At 46.7% G+C, this 19,075-nt stretch overlaps 1 protein-coding gene across 1 annotated transcript; it reads right to left on the bottom strand.

Moving 5' to 3' along the window:
- Positions 1-2,150: 2,150 nt before the first annotated feature.
- On the bottom strand, positions 2,151-18,022 carry mtx2 (metaxin 2). The gene is made up of 10 exons (XM_084321352.1): positions 17,865-18,022; positions 16,966-17,013; positions 16,531-16,577; positions 13,496-13,568; positions 10,405-10,481; positions 9,852-9,944; positions 9,394-9,432; positions 5,764-5,889; positions 5,242-5,318; positions 2,151-4,213 (listed from the first exon to the last, which is right to left on the bottom strand). Exons 1-10 carry the CDS (start codon positions 17,902-17,904, stop codon positions 4,054-4,056), a joined length of 780 nt encoding a protein of 259 aa, XP_084177478.1. The 5' UTR covers positions 17,905-18,022; the 3' UTR covers positions 2,151-4,053.
- Positions 18,023-19,075: the final 1,053 nt, after the last annotated feature.

Raw genomic sequence — 19,075 nt, 5'->3', positions numbered from 1 at the left:
ACTGGCTTCCTGTAAAATCTTGTGTCATCTTCAAGATCCTCCTGCTCACATATAAATTCCTACACACCACCGCCCCTCAATACCTATATGACCTTCTCCACACTTACACCCCCTCCCGGAGTCTCCACTCCTCTGACACAGGCCTACTCACCATCCCACAAGCCAGGTTGTGGATCTTCGGGGACAGGGCTTTTACGGTGGCTGCCCCAACCCTTTGGAACTCCCTCCCCATGGACATCCGAAATGCTAATTCTCTTGTCTATATAAATTCCTTTAAGATAATATAAATTATATATTATATATATATATATATATATATATATATATATATATATATATATATATAAATTATATATAAATCGTATGCTCCATGGCCTGTGGCCGTGCCGGGGGGGGCATGTGGCATTGTGGGTGGTCTGGGATGGCACTGGGACCTTTGGGACGCTTTGGGGTGCTGTGGGGGTTGTGGTGGGTTCTTCATGCACGGGGTCCCTGGGGTGTCGGTAGGTTGCCGGAGTTCAGTGGTGGGTACTGGCTTCGGCTGGGCCTTTCCCGGACCTTTCCTGGAGATGGGTATTGGTCTCTTGCATGTGCTTTGATGGAATTTGGTCGGTTTTCATCGTTGGGCTCCCTCGGTTCGCTGGCGTTTTGGGGTTTCCTTGCATGGGGTGCGGCTTCTGCTGTGTTTCGGAGTGTCCCGGTGTCGTGTCGGACCGTCCGTGATACTGCATGTCTTCTCATTTGACCGCTGTTGTGTCTGTCTGCTTGAGTGTTTGGAGTCGCTGCCTTGCTGTGTGGCTCCTTTGGCGTGGCTGCAGGTCCTGGGGTGTGTGGCCTGTCCTTCCTCCGTGGAGTTTGGGGGTGGGAGCGTGGGATTCGCTGGTTTCCTTCAAGCAACACTGTACTTATTGTACTTATTTTATGCCTATTCTTATGTCTGCACGTTTACGTTGCACTACTTTTATTGTAGGAGCAGGGACGTGTATGTCATTTTGTCACCAGTGGTAGTGGGTGTGTCTGTCTGGAGGTGTGGGTGGGTCACCTGGGAAGAAGGGTAATTAATATCACCTGTGCCTAGGAACCGTTCAGTGTTTGTTACAGAGAGAGGGTGAGGCAGGGTGCCTATATTTCTGTTGACCGCGATACGCTACTCATTTACCATCGAAATCCATATACCATCTGCAAGAGCATGTAACCGAAAGCAAAATAAACACCCTTGAATCGCAGCTACGGACTCAGGCTCATTCATTGGACTTGCGTGTCGGACAGATCTCCTTGCCCAAGCCCTCTCAGCGGCTTTTTAGTTGTCACGTTCAAATAGTCTCGTTACATTTATTGTCTTTTATACCTATTCTTATGTCTGCACTTTATGCATTGTTTTTATCTTGTCAACTGTGGTGCTGATTTTATGCCTATGTTAATTTTATACTATTTGCTGTGGGGCACTTTGGACTGTGGTCCATGTGTGAAAGGTGCTATATAGATAAGTTATTCATATTTATTATTATTATATTGTAAGAAATGTATGCGTTGAAATGTCTGCAAGTCTCCACAACATTGAAAATGAGGGTGACCTCAATTGTCCTGTTCTAGAATAAATAAAGGGTGTGAGTGAATGGGTGAATGTGAGGAACAAAATTGTAAAGCGCTTTGGATAAAAGCACTATATAAATGCACCGTTTACCATATTAACATATTTCATACCATATACTGTATGTACTAATAGTTACTACATATTACATACCATGCATGTTCTAATTATTACTACATATTACATACCAGATACAGTACATGTTCTAATAGTTACTACATATTACACACCATATGTTTTAATAGTTACTACATATTACACACCATATATGTTCTAATAGTTACTATTACATACCACAACATGTGCCATGGCTTTGTGCTCGATCATAAACTGAAGTGGAACCTGTGGACTGACCTCTAAGCATGAGCACTAAGACACAACAAAGAATGTACTACTTTTTAGAGACACTGCTGTCCTTTAGTGTCCACAGCAAAGATGCTCCAAATGTTCTATTCTTCTTTTATCGAAAGTGTCTTAACCTTCTGCATCATCTGCTGGTTTGGCACAAACGCTACTGAGGCACAGAAAAAGAAAGGAAAACTCTTAACCACAGCCCCGAAACTGTTCTGGATCACGTCTCCAAGCATGGAAGCATCTCCGCAGACAGAACAATGAATAAGACCAACAACATGGTGGACGACCAGAGGCCCCATCTAATTTTAATTGTTGCCATCTGGGAGACGATACCACCCCCTCTGCTTACTAAAAATAGTTTTCATTTGTTCTTATGAGCCATTACCAACAGGTAATGAACTAGCACTCTATCACCCTTGACCTTTGACCTACTCATTCCTGGTCACATAGGATGTCCAGCTGGTCTGGGCAAGCGTTGCCTCCATCAAAACTATTATTCTTATCATTTGTTTATCTCTTCATAGCTAATTGGTTGCAAGGCATGAGGTACGTGTGTGAGTTTGTCCATCGTTCATTTCCGTGACATTGTGATGACTTGTGATCGTGCTGCAAACTAATGTCCCAACTGGGACAAATGAAGTATCCATCTACAAATGATCAGTGGACGTGTAAGATGGCTTTGTGCTTCCGGTATTATTGCAACACTAGAAGCACCATTAGAAGGTGGTGTCAACTAGCCAAATTTGAGACAACTTATCAACCACGGACAGACCCTGAAACAAATTCAAGGAACCAGTGTGATCAGTTGCTATGGGAGACCAGGAACGCCAGGTGTAACTATAACAGTCCAACACTACCACTCAAACAACATTACCACCGAAACAACACTACCATCCAAACAACAATACCACCGAAACAACACTACCATCCAAACAACATTACCACCGAAACAACACTACCATCCAAACAACAAACATTACCACCGAAACAACATTACCACCGAAACAACACTACCATCCAAACAACATTACCACCGAAACAACACTACCATCCAAAGAACAAACAACATTACCACCGAAACACTACCATCCAAACAACAAACACTACCATCCAAACAACACTACCATCCAAACAACATTACCACCCAAACAACACTACCACCCAAACACTACCATCCAAACAAAAAACAACACTACCATCCAAACAAAAAACAACACTACCGTCCAAACACTACCATCCAAACAAAAAACAACACTACCATCCAAACAACACTACCATCCAAACAACACTAACACTCAAAGAACAAACAACATTACGACTCAAACAAGCCACGTTATTTTCAATTACTTTTATTGAGTAGGCACTTCCCATTCATACACAGCGACAGTGGAAAAACTAAAAGGAATAACAAATCACATCATTATTATTATGCTCATGGTTCTTTTTTTCAGAACAGCGAACTCTAGAACTACAGGCAGCCGTCACACCGAGAAGCCGAGGTCCCGCTGGTTACTATGGTAACAGAATGTAAGGATGCGCCGCTTTGAGATGTCAAACCAGGTTGGCACCAGAGTCCTGGTGCGTCTTCAGTAGCCATGTGAGCTCCACAGCCGTGGCCGCCATGAGGAACCGTGGTGACACCGTGGAGGGTGCGGTTACATATTTACACACAACACTACTTAGTTCTAGAGAAGAGGCAGCAACATGATGTCCATAGTATCCAATCTGGATAAACTATCTATGGCTCTGGTGTGATGACCGCTTCAGTAGTGTTACTAACAGTATGGCAACAATATACAGGCAAGCAAGAGAGGGGGGGGGGTAACTCCAAGTGCTAAAAGAGGGAATGAGAAGGAAGAGAGGGAGAGGGGCAGAGAGAGAGAGGGCAGAGAGGAGGCAGAGAGATAGAGATGAGGCAGAGAGAGAGAGGATGTAGAGTGAGAGAAGAGGCAGAGAGAGGAGAGAGAGAGAGGAGGGGGGGTAGAGAGAGAGGAGGGAGAGAGAGAGGAGGTAGAGAAAGGCAGAGAGAGAGGGGTGCAGAGAGGGAGTTGAACTTGTAAAGAGTGATAGAATAGAGTGAGAGTAGAGGGAGGAAGGGAGGGAGATGTTTAAGAGCTCTTGTCTTCAAAGTAGGTCTGTTCAATGCGTCTGCAAAAGGAAAGCAGGTTGCTGTAGCTTTTGATCCTCTCTGCCAGTTCACCACTGGTCAGCCTGGTGGTCAGGATGGTGAAGAGATGACCAAACACCAGAGCATCCAACTCTGTAGGCCTAGAAAGAGGGGGGGTCAATGTATCAAATATCAACAGACAGACAGACTTTAGATAGATACATACTGTTTATTGAAGTAGTATTGTTTAGAAACTTTAGATAGATACATACTGTTTATTGAAGTAGTATTGTTTAGAAACTTTAGATAGATACATACTGTTTATTGAAGTAGTATTGTTTAGATAAGATACATACTGTTTATTGAAGTATGGTTTAGATAGATATACTGTTTATTGAACAAGTATGATTTAGATAGATATGTACTGTTTATTGAAGAAGTATGGTTTAGATAGATACATACTGTTTATTTAACAAGTATGATTTAGATCAGTGGTTCTCAACTGGTCTAGCCTCGGGACCCAACATTTCCCTTAGTCCTTAAGTCGCGACCCCAATTTTTTAACCACTATGATTTATTTCAAATTTTCTTTTTTTTAATACACAATCTTTCATGCACTGTTAAAAACATGAAATAAACACAAAAAAGTGCAACTAGCGCTAAAAACCCAATGAAATAAAATAATAATAAATAATATATGCTTCTTAGCAGATTTCTTAGCTTAACATAACAGACCTAAGTTTGGTCATTGTGTTTTTTAGCCCTAGTTGCACTTTTGTTGCAACCCCAGTTATCCCATTAGTTCCCCCAAACTTACTGTAGGTCTGTTATGTTAACATCCCAGGGAACTAATGGGATAACTGGGGATGTTGTTTGCTCCTGACAAGAGTCTCAAAGTCTGGGGTGATGGTAGACAAAGCAACTCTGAGGTCATGCTCAATGTCCAATCTGTTCCTCTGCTTTGTCTTCAGCTGGACCAGAGCTGAGAAGCCACTTTCACAAAGATAGGTAGTGCAAAGAAAAAGTTTAAAAAAAGAAAAAGAAAACGTATAATTTTTTGTACACATCCGCGACCCACTCAAAATGGCCCCACGACCCACTTTTGGGTCACGACCCACCAGTTGAGAAACACTGATTTAGATAGATATGTACCGTTTATTGAAGAAGTATGGTTTAGATAGATACATACTGTTTATTGAAGAAGTATGGTTGGACCCCCAGCCTCTGAGAGAGCGCCTGGCAGCACTGACTCACATCCTCATAGACCTGCCACAGCCAGAAAGAACAATTACATACCGCTAGTCAACTGTAGTTCATCAGAAGATACAATGAGGTCACTAGGTGGTTGATAGGTCACTAGGTGGTTGATAGGAGGTAACTAGGTGGTTGATGGGAGGTCACTAGGTGGTTGATGGGAGGTCACTAGGTGGTTGATGGGAGGTCACTAGGTGGTTGATGGGAGGTCTCTAGGTGGTTGATGGGAGGTCACTAGGTGGTTGATGGGCGGTCACTAGGTGGTTGATGGGAGGTCACTAGGTGGTTGATGGGTGATGGGAGGTCACTAGGTGGTTGATGGGAGGTAACTAGGTGGTTGATGGGAGGTCACTAGGTGGTTGATGGGAGGTCACTAGGTGGTTGATGGGAGGTCACTAGGTGGTTGATGGGAGGTCACTAGGTGGTTGCTAGGCTGTGTCCTAGGCAGCTGACTAACCTGCCCCAGGGTCTTGTTCCCCCAGCCAATGGCGTTCATCTTCCTGCGCACCTCCCACTGTTTCTGATAGGCTAGGATGTGGTTCAGAGGCCACGAATATGGACTGCTATATCTGGGGCGCGAAATCTAGAGACACAGACACAAACACACTTTAAAGGGGTACTTTCTGCACTTAATCTACAGACACACACACACACACAAACACTCTGAAAGGGGTACTTTTGCACTTAATCTCACACATATCTAAAGGCTAAGGTTTCCGCTAGCAATACTTTTGGCCGGCCAACCTGGCAGACAAGATTCAAATTTACAGGCCAAATGTGAAATTGAACGTCCATATCATGTAATACACATAGTCGTAGAGAAATGCATGAAAACATGGTTAGGCTGTACATTGATCAGTCACTGAACGGATAGAAATTACTGTCCGTTTGTTCATTTTTAAATTAGAGCCTAATGTGATTTACGCCGTTGCAGAAACAACAGCTTGGCGGATGGCAACGTATCCATCACTTCTAAAAGTTCACCTTCTCCGAACCTTTATGTCGTCAAAACAGACACTAATCTAGAGGAGATGGACACAGCGTCAACCCTGAGCAACAAACAGATGCTCCTCATTGAAAATTTATTAAAAACCAACGTAGACAGACACAACAGATCAATGCAATGTTAGCTGCAGCCTTAACACTTTGAGTGCCACTCACGAGATTTCTCGGGTTTTTTTTATAGGTGGTTGCGTGCCACTCACGAGATTTCTCGGATTTTTTTTTTGCGATCTGAAAAATTATTGCATCACCCGAGCCTACCCGAGTATAGCCGAGGGGCGCCGGCGATCACTGTGGAAAAAAGCGCCCCCTGTCGTCTCCCAGATTTGGAATGGACTCAATGAAAATGAAGGGGAAAAAAATCCGGTACTCCACATTTTCCAGTTCACTGATCCAGCCGGGGTTACCAGAGTTCATTCTGGAGCCTCAGAGCCCCGCGGATCATGGAGTTCTACTGTATCGCGTTGGATCCATACACGTATCGATTTTTTCGAATGGTGATCAGGAATTGGAATATACCAGTTGGATACCATCTGATGTCAGGTAAGGACTCTATGTTATCAGTGGTAGGATAATCAGAGTAAGTTTGATGAAGTTATAAGCTGTTTTGTGAAATGTCTTCTTTCGGTTTCACTGTAAAACTCCGTGAGGAAATCAACGGAGCGATTATAAGTGCGCGGCCGTAATGTGCTTGCGTGCACGTATAATATTGATAATCTAGCGTTTATTTGAAAACGATTCATAAAAAGGCCGACGAATATCAACGTTGTGGAATATTCCACTAAAAGACGATTTTCTAACTGCTCTGAAACGGAAACGACGCGATAAAAAAACAATCTGCCTTCACAGCACTGACTGGAAAATAGTATTTGATAATGCGATGGGCAGATTAGACACATAGCCATAATTTAAAACATAGATTAGGCGATATTAACGTTAACATTGGTGCCGATGGTGGCATTCAAGCGGTAAAACGGAAAACCAGGCGTGGCGCTCAAAGTGTTAATAGGGGAAGCAATGTTAATCTCAAGTACTTATCGTCACAGGCAGGAGTAATTTAATAACTTTAATAACGTTGAAGTTTGTGAATACATTTGTTCTCTGATGTAACAATATATTTGGAGCGTAACAGTAAGAAGCATTTTGTATGAAAGTATTCTGTACTTCTGTATGACAACTATTAAAGAAACTTGAAACTTGAGATGGACTCCTTTGGACAATCTCCTGTTAACACTTTGGCTGCCTAAGGTTAAATTCATGATATACCATAGATTGCCAGCGCTATTTGTCTATGGAGAAAGTCCCCTTCTTTGCAGGGCTATACCTTTTTAAATTCTATTGCTACATTGCCATTATTAGGGCCCATTCAAAGTCCTATATGTATTGTTCATTGTGTAGCAACGTTAAACTTTTTCATTCACATATTCATAGTAAAGTATGGTCTAATGTATAAGTATGTTTTCATCTCTTTCTGCAGCTTTCTCCAGAACGTGATATATAGCCCCAAATGCATTATATTGGTGATGAAATACAGTTTGATGGCAATCAGCGCGATATAAAAAATTCCAACTAGATGTTTTTTTTTTTTTTTTTTTGATCTTTTTCCCCCTCCATTTTCCTCCGATATTTTTTCTCCCATCCCAATGTTAGTCGTATGCCAATTCCCAGTCCCTTCCTGGTCGCTGCGCACTTACCCCCCACAGTCAGATCATCTGGGAGAGTGGAGGCTACCACGTGCTTCCTCCGACACACGTCCAGCCAATCACCGCTTCTTTTCACCTGGCAGCGCGGATTCTCATCGAGAGGGCGTAGCGTGTGGGAGGACCACACTATCCCCCTCAAGTCCTATCCGCGCTTAGCAGGCGCCCCGACCGAACTGTAGGAGTCGCTGTTTACAACGACCCGGACCCACCCCGCCAGCTTCTCCCACCCTCTAATACAGCCAATTGTATTAGTGCAGACGGCCAGCCAAGCTGGTGACAACCCCGGAGCTGTGAGCTGGATTCGAACAGGCGAATCCAGCTCACAGCTCCGGGGTTGGTGACGAACGCAATCTCCGCTCGGCCACCTAACCGCCCTAACTAGACGTACTTCTAGAAGTTACTACACGTCATCTGATGTTGACCGGATGGGCGAGGGGGCGTTTATAATTCCGTGGGCAGCGTTATACCAATCATCTAATGTGGGTCAAACGTTGATAATAGCAGTTAGTATCGAAGACGGTAACGTTACACGCTCAAACTCACCCCAGTCTCCGCGCGTCGTTGGGCGATCATCGTAGAGTAGAAATTCTATCATTATGGGATATATTTTTACCCGGTCCATCTCCAGCTTGTATAATGGTATATATGTCCAAATCATGTTGTTTATCGAGTTATTGCCAATCGATCACTGTGTAGCGTGACGAGCCAGAGTCCCATGACCTATAGCGAGCGCCCGGAAGTACTACGGACGTCTAGCACAACCTCTATGGCACATCCTGTTTGGCGATTGCGCCGATCGGCCACCAGATGGCGCTCCTGAACCGCCAGAGAGCTCAGTGGGTCCTGCTGGTGGATCTCAGGCCAGCGGAGGGGACATATGAATCCGATCGCAGATTTTTGAAATATTGATATAAGGACGACGTAACGCGTCCTCCGGCAACTTTAGCATGGCCAGCAAAGACGTCTAAAGACGGTTCCCGGCACCCAAAGTGTTAATACTGTTAGTATTACAGTATAACATAATTAGCAAACATAGTAGTGTAGCTTGTCCTGTATACTTCATACTACATTACAGCTCAATCAAATGATAGACAGATGAAATAATAGCTATAGGGGTTGCAATAGGTAGTGCTATCCTTTCATCTACATAATTATAGACAATAACATAACACAAGGATTCAGTGTCTTTGATGCCATCACAGGAGGAGATATTCAAACTCATTAACTCTCAATAACTGTCAAACTAAATTAATGTGTGCAAAACAGTTTAGAGCCTTGGATTATATGTAAAATAAATCTGCATTGTTTTTCAGCAAAGTGGATGGCACAATTAATGATCATATACAGCATGCCGAAAACACACACACACACCAAGATCTGACCTCAGTAGCTGTAGCATCATCACACCACTGGATGTAGAGCTGTGTGGAGAAGAGAAGAGAGGAGAGAAGAGAGAGGATGTGAGAAGAGAAAGAAGAGAGGAGATGAGGGAAGAGAGAGAAGAGAGGATAGAAGAAGAGAGAAGAAAGGAGAGAAGATATGAGAGAAGAGATGAAAACAGAGGAGAGAAGAGGGGAGAAGGAAAACAGAGGAGAGTGAGGACAACAGAGGAGGAGAGGAGAGAGAAGCGGGAGGACAACAGTGGAGAGACGAAAGGAGATATGATAGGAGAGAGGGGAGAGAAGAGAAGAGAGGAGAGAATAGGAGAGGAGAGAAGAGAGGAGGGACAACAGAGGAGAGAAGAGGAGAAATGAGAAAAACAGAGAGAGGAGAAGAAGAGACAAATAGGGTCCTCATATAAATACCATTAGAATGGACCCAAATGCAAGAGTGTGTGTACCTCAGCAGTAAGCAGCATGTTATTAACCAGCTCCATGTACGCCTTCATCTCAGCCCTCTGTACATCATCGAGACCTTCACTTAGAGAAACACCCTGAGGACAGACAGACAGATATAGATAGATAAATAGACAGTCAGACCCGAAGTCGCTGGAGAGTTCACAGCCAACCTCCAAGGCCACTAGTGGGCAGCACTGAGGACTAGTCATAGTTATATTTTACATCACTGTGATCATATTTGAAACCATATTTTCACAGGTGACTCAAACAGCAGCAGGCTGGGCTCAAAGAGCTTCAGCTTGTGTGTGTGCGTGTGTGTGTGTGTACAAACATTCATCACCAGTGATGTCCGAATGGTTTAAGATGTTTTTCTCAATATTATAATTAATTTATATACAATAACATATAATATATATTACATCTACGGCTGTAGGCCATATCCTGGTATTTGGCAGCCATGGCTGTGTCCACAAGAGCATGTTGCACCTCTGTTCATATTTGAATCCTATATATGATTGTGGATTTAAATTAATTTAAAAGTCTTTAAAACGTTACCTTGGCTTTGGTGAACTGGACTATCGGCCCCAGCTCAGACACAACCTGGTTTCCTACATGGACGAACGGAACCTTACCTAGTGAAAGAGAGGGCAAGAGAGAGGGGGGGGGGGGGGGGGGGGGGTGAGAGAGGATGAGAGGAGGAGCGAGGTTGAGTGACTTTTACATCAACTGCACCTCCCTTCCTGCACCTCCCTCCCTGCCTGCACCTTCCTGCCTCTCCCTCCCTGCCTGCACCTTCCTTCCTGCCTGCACCTCCCTCCCTGCCTGCACCTTCCTGCCTGCCTGCACCTCCCTCCCTGCCTGCACCTTCTTGCCTGCCTGCACCTCCCTCCCTCCCTGCACCTTCCTGCCTGCCTGCACCTCCCTCCACCTTCCTGTACCTTCCTCCCTGCCTGCACCTCCCTCCCTCCCTCCCTCCACCTTCCTGCACCTTCCTTCCTCCCTGCCTGCACCTCCCTGCCTGCACCTCCCTCCCTCCCTGCACCTTCCTGCCTGCACCTCCCTCCCTGCCTGCACCTCCCTGCACCTCCCTCCCTGCCTGCACCTTCCTCCCTGCACCTCCCTCCCTGCCTGCACCTCCCTCCCTGCCTGCACCTCCCTGCACCTCTCTCCACCTCCCTCCCTGTCTGCACCTCCCTCCCTGCACCCCCCTCCCTGCACCTCTCTCCACCTCCCTCCCTGCACCTCCCTCCCTCCCTGCACCTCCCTCCCTGCACCTCCCTCCCTGCACATCTCTCCACCTCCCTCCCTGCACCTCTCTCCACCTCCCTCCCTGCACCTCCCTCCCTGCCTGCACCCCCCTCCCTGCCTCCACCTCCCTCCCTGCCTCCACCTCCCTCACTGCCTGCACCTCCCTCACTGCCTGCACCTCCCTCCCTGCCTCCACCTCCCTCACTGCCTCCACCTCCCTCCCTGCACCTCCCTCCCTGCCTCCACCTCCCTCACTGCACCTCCCTCCCTGCCTGCACCTCCCTCCCTGCCCGCACCTCCCTCCCTCCCTGCACCTCCCTCCCTGCCTGCGCCTCCCTCCCTGCCTGCACCTCCCTCCCTGCCTGCACCTCCCTCTCTGCCTCCACCTCCCTCTCTGCCTCCACCTCCCTCTGCCTCCACCTCCCTCCCTCCCTGCACCTCCCTCTGCCTCCACCTCCCTCCCTGCCTGCACCTCCCTCCCTGCACCTCCCTCCCCCTCCCTCCCTGCACCTCCCTCCCTCTCTGCCTCCACCTCCCTCCCTGCCTGCACCTTCCTCCCCCTCCCTGCACCTCCCTCTCTGCCTGCACCTCCCTCTCTGCCTCCACCTCCCTCCCTGCCTGCATCTTCCTCCCTGCATGCACCTCTCTCCCTGCACCTCTCTCCCTGCACCTCCCTCTCTGCCTGCACCTCCCTCTCTGCCTCCACCTCCCTCCCTGCCTGCATCTTCCTCCCTGCATGCACCTCTCTCCCTGCACCTCCCTCTGCCTGCACCTCTCTCCCTCCACCTCCCTCCCTCCCTGCACCTCCCTCTGCCTCCACCTCCCTCCCTCCCTGCCTGCACCTCCCTCCCTGCACCTCCCTCCCCCTCCCTCCCTGCACCTCCCTCCCTCTCTGCCTGCACCTCCCTCTCTGCCTCCACCTCCCTCCCTGCCTGCACCTTCCTCCCCCTCCCTGCCTGCACCTCCCTCTCTGCCTGCACCTCCCTCTCTGCCTCCACCTCCCTCCCTGCCTGCATCTTCCTCCCTGCATGCACCTCTCTCCCTGCACCTCCCTCTCTGCCTGCACCTCCCTCCCTGGCTGCACCTTCCTCCCTGCACCTCTCTCCCTGCCGACACCTCCCTCCCTGCATGCACCTCTCTGCCTGCACCTCTCTCCCTGCACCTCCCTCTGCCTGCACCTCTCTGCCTGCACCTCCCTCTCCGCCTGCACCTCCCTCCCTGGCTGCACCTTCCTCCCTGCACCTCTCCCTGCCGACACCTCCCTCCCTGCATGCACCTCTCTGCCTGCACCTCTCTCCCTGCACCTCCCTCTGCCTGCACCTCTCTCCCTGCACCTCCCTCTGCCTGCACCTCTCTCCCTGCACCTCCCTCTCTCCCTGCACCTCCCTCCCTGGCTGCACCTCCCTCCCTGCATGCACCTCTCTGCCTGCACCTCTCTGCCTGCACCTCCCTCCCTGGCTGCACCTTCCTCCCTGCACCTCTCTCCCTGCCGACACCTCCCTCCCTGCATGCACCTCTCTGCCTGCACCCCTCTCCCTGCACCTCCCTCTGCCTGCACCTCTCTGCCTGCACCTCCCTCTCTGCCTGCACCTCCCTCCCTGGCTGCACCTTCCTCCCTGCACCTCTCTCCCTGCCGACACCTCCCTCCCTGCATGCACCTCTCTGCCTGCACCTCTCTCCCTGCACCTCCCTCTGCCTGCACCTCCCTCTGCCTGCACCTCTCTCCCTGCACCTCCCTCTGCCTGCACCTCTCTCCCTGCACCTCCCTCCCTCCCTGCACCTCCCTCTCTGCATGCACCTCTCCCTGCACCTCCCTCTCTGCCTGCACCTTCCTCCCTGGCTGCACCTCCCTCCCTGCCTCCACCTCCCTCCCTGCCTCCACCTCCCTCCCTGCATGCACCTCTCTGCCTGCACCTCTCTGCACCTCCCTCTCTGCACCTCCCTCTCTGCCTGCACCTCCCTCTCTCCCTGCACCTCCCTCTCTGCCTGCACCTCCCTCTCTCCCTGCACCTCCACCTTCCTCCCTGCCTGCACCTCCCTCCCTCCCTCCCTCCCAGGTACTTTATATTATATATGAGAGGGTACTATGTATTGTATATCAGCAGGTACTACATTGTATATCAACAGGTACTTTATATTATATATATGAGAGGGTACTATGTATTGTATATCAGCAGGTACTATATATTGTATATCAGCAGGTACTATATATTGTATATCAACAGGTACTTTATATTGTATATCAACAGGTACTTTATATTATATATCAGCAAGTACTGATGTTCTGTACTTGTGCCTGTGCTACTACACAGTATAAAGTACGAGATCAGGTGAGACACTACTTAAATACATAGTTCCATGTATTGTTATATACTAGTATGTGTAGGTAGGTACCAACCAGATGGAGACATGAATTCAGCGTTGGATTTACACGTCACCCGGACCGGAAGAGAGCACATCCTTAGATAGGCCTGGAGATGATGCAACACAATGTCAGTACAACACACAAGAATACGCTCACATCTCTCTCTCTCTCTGCAACAGTGTCAGTACAACACAGAAGAATACACACACATCATTAACTCTCTCTCTCAGTACAACACACAAGAATACACACATACACACATGATTAACTCTCTCTCAGTACAACACACAAGAATACACACATCAGTAACTCTCTCTCAGTACAACACACAAGAATACACACATCATTAACTCTCTCTCTCAGTACAACACACAAGAATACACACACATCATTAACTCTCTCTCTCTCAGTACAACACACAAGAATACACACACATCATTAACTCTCTCAGTACAACACAGAAGAATACACACATCATTAACTCTCTCTCAGTACAACACACAAGAATACACACACACACACACATCATTAACTCTCTCTCTCAGTACAACACACAAGAATACACATCATTAACTCTCTCAGTACAACACAGAAGAATACACACATAATTAACTCTCTCAGTACAACACACAAGAATACACACACATCAGTAACTCTCTCTCTATCTCAGTACAACACACAAGAATACACACATCATTAACTCTCTCTCTCAGTACAACACACAAGAATACACACACATCAGTAACTCTCTCTCTCTATCTCAGTACAACACAGAAGAATACACACATCATTAACTCTGTCTCTCAGTACAACACACAAGAATACACACATAATTAACTCTCTCCCTCAGTACAACACACAAGAATACACACATCATTAACTCTCTCAGTACAACACAGAAGAATACACACATCATTAACTCTCTCTCTCTCAGTACAACACACAAGAATACACACACATCAGTAACTCTCTCTATCTCAGTACAACACAGAAGAATACACACATCATTAACTCTCTCCCTCTCTCAGGGTTCGAAATTACCGGGGGCTTGGGGCAAAATGCCCTCGAAAATCAGTTAAGGGGGGCAAGAAAAGCCCCCCCGACAGTTTACTAATTATATATATGCTCTACAGTGCGAGCATTTCCCTCGTATTTGCCCCTAATAATGTGTGTGTGTGCGAACCGGAAAAATCATTTACTCGCAGTGTGCGAGTGAAGATTACAAACGCTCCGCTGTTAATAGTTCAGAAACTACAAGTCCCACATTACACAAGGCGCATAAACGTCCAATCACAGTAGAGTTTCCTGCGGTGACGCGGCTGGCTTCATGCGAGTGAAAGGAAATGAGAACACAGTACGCGCTGGAAAATAAAGTCACGGTACCATAGGCAAGTTTTTTTTTTATCCACTTTTTCTCCCATTTTCTATATTTTTCTCCCATCCCAATTTTCGTATCATCCAATTCAACCCTCCCCTGTCACGAACGCTGTTTCTTGCCTCCCACAAGCCGGCTGCAATGTGGACTAAGTCATACATAGCACAAGTCCCCTCCGGTACTTGAGGTAACAGCAGTCGCATCTTTTCACCTGCGCAGCTCGATCTCTCAGTGGCGAGGAGTAACGCGTGGGAGGCTCACGCTGCCCCCGACACTTCCTGATTCTACTGCGCAGGCGCACCAACCGACCTGTAGGAGTCGCTGTCCACAACGCCCGATCCCCACCCATCAGTTTCCCACCCTCTAATACTGCCAATTGTATTAGTACGGACGACCAGCCAAACTGAAAACAATGTGGAGAGCTGGATTCGAACACGCGAACCCAGCGTCTCCACATTGGTGGCGAGTGCCTTGCCCACTACACCACCTAGCCGCCCTAGGCAAGTTATACATTCAGAATCAGACAACGCAAAAAATTCAGCCAGCCATGAAGCCCATTCATTTTTATTTTGAGCAAAAGAGAGACGAGGAGAAAGAGGAATCCGGCGAGGCAGCTAATGTTACTGAGGCGGATAACGTTAGCGAAGTTAGCACACGCACATACACGCACACTGTGGGCCAGCCAGTGACTTTGGTGGTGTGTGCTATTGCACAGATGTGTGTCCCGTTCCCGTTTGCACACGCACATACACGCACATAGTAAGCCATCACTGGGAACGCTCAGAGGAAAGGGGGGCTGAGAATATCTGTGTCTATCTGTGTGTGTGTGTCTCGCTCTCTCTCCCTCTCTACATCTCTCTCTCCTGAACCTATTTCATTCAAAAGGAAGACATTGATGGACAGTAGCTATATGTATAAATTATAGCTCAGTTGTAGCTGTAACAGAATAATTGTATTAACTATTAATGAACTATTATTCAATAGTGTTTACTTTCAATTATAATGAATTAAATAATTGTATAAAGGATTTTCCATGTTCTGTCATCTAATAATATATTCCATTGCCTTTCCTATCTGTATCAAAGTCAAAATGTTGATTGTGACAACACTACAGCATACAAAAGCAGCTTGACAACCGATATCCTTTGCGTCTAGTAGGCATGGGCCAATGTGTGATTTTGGTGGTATGTGCTATTTGCGCAGATGTTTAGCACTTAGTATGCACACGCACAGTATAATATGCATGTAATAAATAGTTGGTTAATAAACTCTGTGTTACTTTAACAATTTTCACTGTGCTCCTAAATTTCTTTGTGTGCTCCTAAATTTTTATTTAGATTTAATTTATTTAAATTTCATTTAGGAGCACATGTGCTCCTTGGGAAAAAGGTTAGTGTAGAGCCCTATATAGAGACATTAACATTACGTTATCAAACATAGGGACGAAGACTGTAAAAAAAAGCCCCCGAAAATCAATTAAGGGGGGCAAAAAAAGCCCTGGGATTTTTTTTTTAATTTCTAACCCTGCGAGTCAGTACAACACACAAGAATACACACATCATTAACTCTCTCCCTCTCAGTACAACACACAAGAATACACACACATCATTAACTCTCTCCCTCTCTCAGTACAACACACAAGAATACACACACATTAACTCTCTCTCATTAACTTTCCCTCTGCCTCTCTCACCTGAACTGCTAGAGAGGAGGCACAGTCAGACAGCAAGATCTGGTCTTCTGGAGAAACAAACACACATATAATTAAGTAACTATTATAGGATTCGTACTGACAGCAGATTATAAATGGCAATTTTGTTCCTCACATTTTACCCATTCACTCACACATTCACACACCGATGGCGGAGGCAACCATGCAAGATGCCAACCTGCTCATAGGAAGCAGTTAGTTAGGGTTTAAGTGTCTTGCTCAAGGAAACGACTTAGACACGCTGCCTGGGAGGAGCGGGAATCAAACCGGGAACCTTACGATTACCAGAAGACCGCTGTACCTCCTGAGCCACTGTCGCCCCTAACATTATCTTAGCTATTGCTATTGCTATCACTATCATCATAATCATCATCACACATACACACCACTGTACAATTTACACACACACACACTCACCCTTCAGCGGCTGATACAGGGTGGCATTGTCAGGCCATGGTTCAGCAGCTGTTAAAAAAAAGATGTGAGCCGTCAGCAGCAGGTATAACAAACCAGGTATGTCAGCTGAGCTAGCTACAACTAACCAACCCACTGTGTCAGCTAGTAGCTACAGCTAACCAACCCACTGCTAGCTACAGCTAACCAACCCACTCTTTCAGCTAGCTACAGCTAACCAACCCACTGTGACAGCTAGCTACAACTAACCAACCCACTCTGTCAGCTAGCTACAGCTAACCAACCCACTGTCAGCTAGCTACAACTAACCAACCCACTGTCTGCTAGCTACAGGCAGCTAACCAACCCACTGTCAGCTAGCTACAACTAACCAACCCACTCTGTCAGCTAGCTACAGCTAAACACCAACCCAGTGTGTCAGCTAGCTTAGTGCCTTGCTCTACCCATTGAGCTACACGGGGACTGGAACCCTTAACCCTGGCAGTGCTGGTGCCTTGATCTACCCATTGAGCTACACAGGGAATGGAACCCCTAACCCTGGTAGTGTTTAGTGCCTTGCTCCAATAAGGCTGTTTGGGAGAGCCAGCTGGCAGTGGCACCCCGTCTGTCAGTAGGTCCAGGGTGGTGAGACAGCTAGCAACCCCGTCAGTGGAGCTGTTAGGTAACGTTAGCAGACAGACACATGCATGGCGACCAAAACACTTGTCAACTAGCAGCTAGATACAAAATACACAGAATATAAGAACAGACAGACATAAACAAACGGGCAAATACCAAATAAATAGCTAGAGATACTAGATAGATGTACGTTATTTCTCTAACGCCCCTCTGACAGTAGCTACCGTTAGCCTAGCTGAGCATGTGAACGAGTTAAAGCACAACAACAGTAAACGTTGTCCGACCTGCCATCTGAGACACGAAGGCTTCCGCTGCCAGAGACATGACTCCTGGAGATGTCTTCTAGATCCACACGCAGAAGAAGGAAGATGTCAGGTTGTGATTCTGGACACACACAAGGTTAAGGGCAAGTGCCTCGTACAGCGTCCACCGTCTGTTCCGTCTCGGTGTTGGGTCCGTGGCGGAAATGTGTAACCCGACTTTTTGGTTCCACTTTACGCGTCGCTGGTTCTTCGCTCATGTTCCCTTGGTTGTGGAAGGATGAGTGTCTGGCGGCCTCGGAGATGACACCTCTTTGCTGATTGATTGATTGATTGATTGATTGATTGATTGATTGATTGATTGATTGATTGATTGATTGAAAAGTTTATTAACAGATTGCAGAATGGGTACAGTACAGTACAGCTCAATACATACAATTGTTAAGGGGATGCAGACCAGAGAAAGACTTTCGTCTTGTTTACATCAGGGTACCCCATTTTCAATTCATCATATGACACACACGACATAAAGATAGACAGTACTGCTACATAATGATATACTACACGTAGGTTTTAAATATATATAAATTAATAAATAAATAAATACATGTAAACATGTACAAGATAGATAGATAGATAGACAGACAGACAGAACACTATGAATTGAAAATGGGGGACCCTGATGTAAACAAGACAAACGTCTTTCTCTGGTCTGCATCCCCTTGTGTGTATTGAGCCGTACTGTATTGTACCCATTCTGCAATCTGAAGTTTTCATACAGATAGATAGATAGATAGATAGATAGATATGAATGAATGAATGAATGAAAACTTTATTAACAGATTGCAGAATGGGTACAGTGCAGTACAGCTCAATACATACAATTGTTAAGGGGATGCAGACCAGAGAAAGACTTTCGTCTTGTTTCCACCAGGGTCCCCCATTTCCAATTCATCGTAACATATATGACATACATGACATACAGATAGACAGTACTGCTACATCTATACATTTATGACATACCAGATTTGCAATTACAGTACTGTATTTGTGATACAAAAAGAGTCCAGAAAGAAAAGAGTATATACATTAGGCGTAGAAACTGTACATTGGATTGGGTAGGTGGGGGTGGGACTGTACATTGGAGGTGGTTGGGGGGGGGGGGGGGGGGTAGGGGGGGGGGGGGTGTTGGCGGGGGTTGTGTTCGGACATTTACAGGGGCCAGTTTCGAGTTG

Source organism: Notolepis coatsorum, assembly GCF_963971535.1.
Source record: "Notolepis coatsorum genome assembly, chromosome: 9".
NCBI classification, from domain to species: domain Eukaryota; kingdom Metazoa; phylum Chordata; class Actinopteri; order Aulopiformes; family Paralepididae; genus Notolepis; species Notolepis coatsorum.
The sequence above is the reverse complement of the archived record's forward strand: the minus strand, read 5'-3'. Positions and strand labels throughout refer to the sequence as shown.

Excerpts from the sequence above, each read along its gene's own strand:
- mtx2 (XM_084321352.1), bottom strand. The coding sequence starts at position 17,904 with ATGTCTCTGGCAGCGGAAGCCTTCGTGTCTCAGATGGCAG. Across the intron at positions 9,945-10,404 it reads TCCAGTTCACCAAAGCCAAG|GGTGTTTCTCTAAGTGAAGG; the intron begins GTAACGTTTTAA and ends GTCTGTCCTCAG. Across the intron at positions 9,433-9,851 it reads ACATGCTGCTTACTGCTGAG|CTCTACATCCAGTGGTGTGA; the intron begins GTACACACACTC and ends TTCTCCACACAG.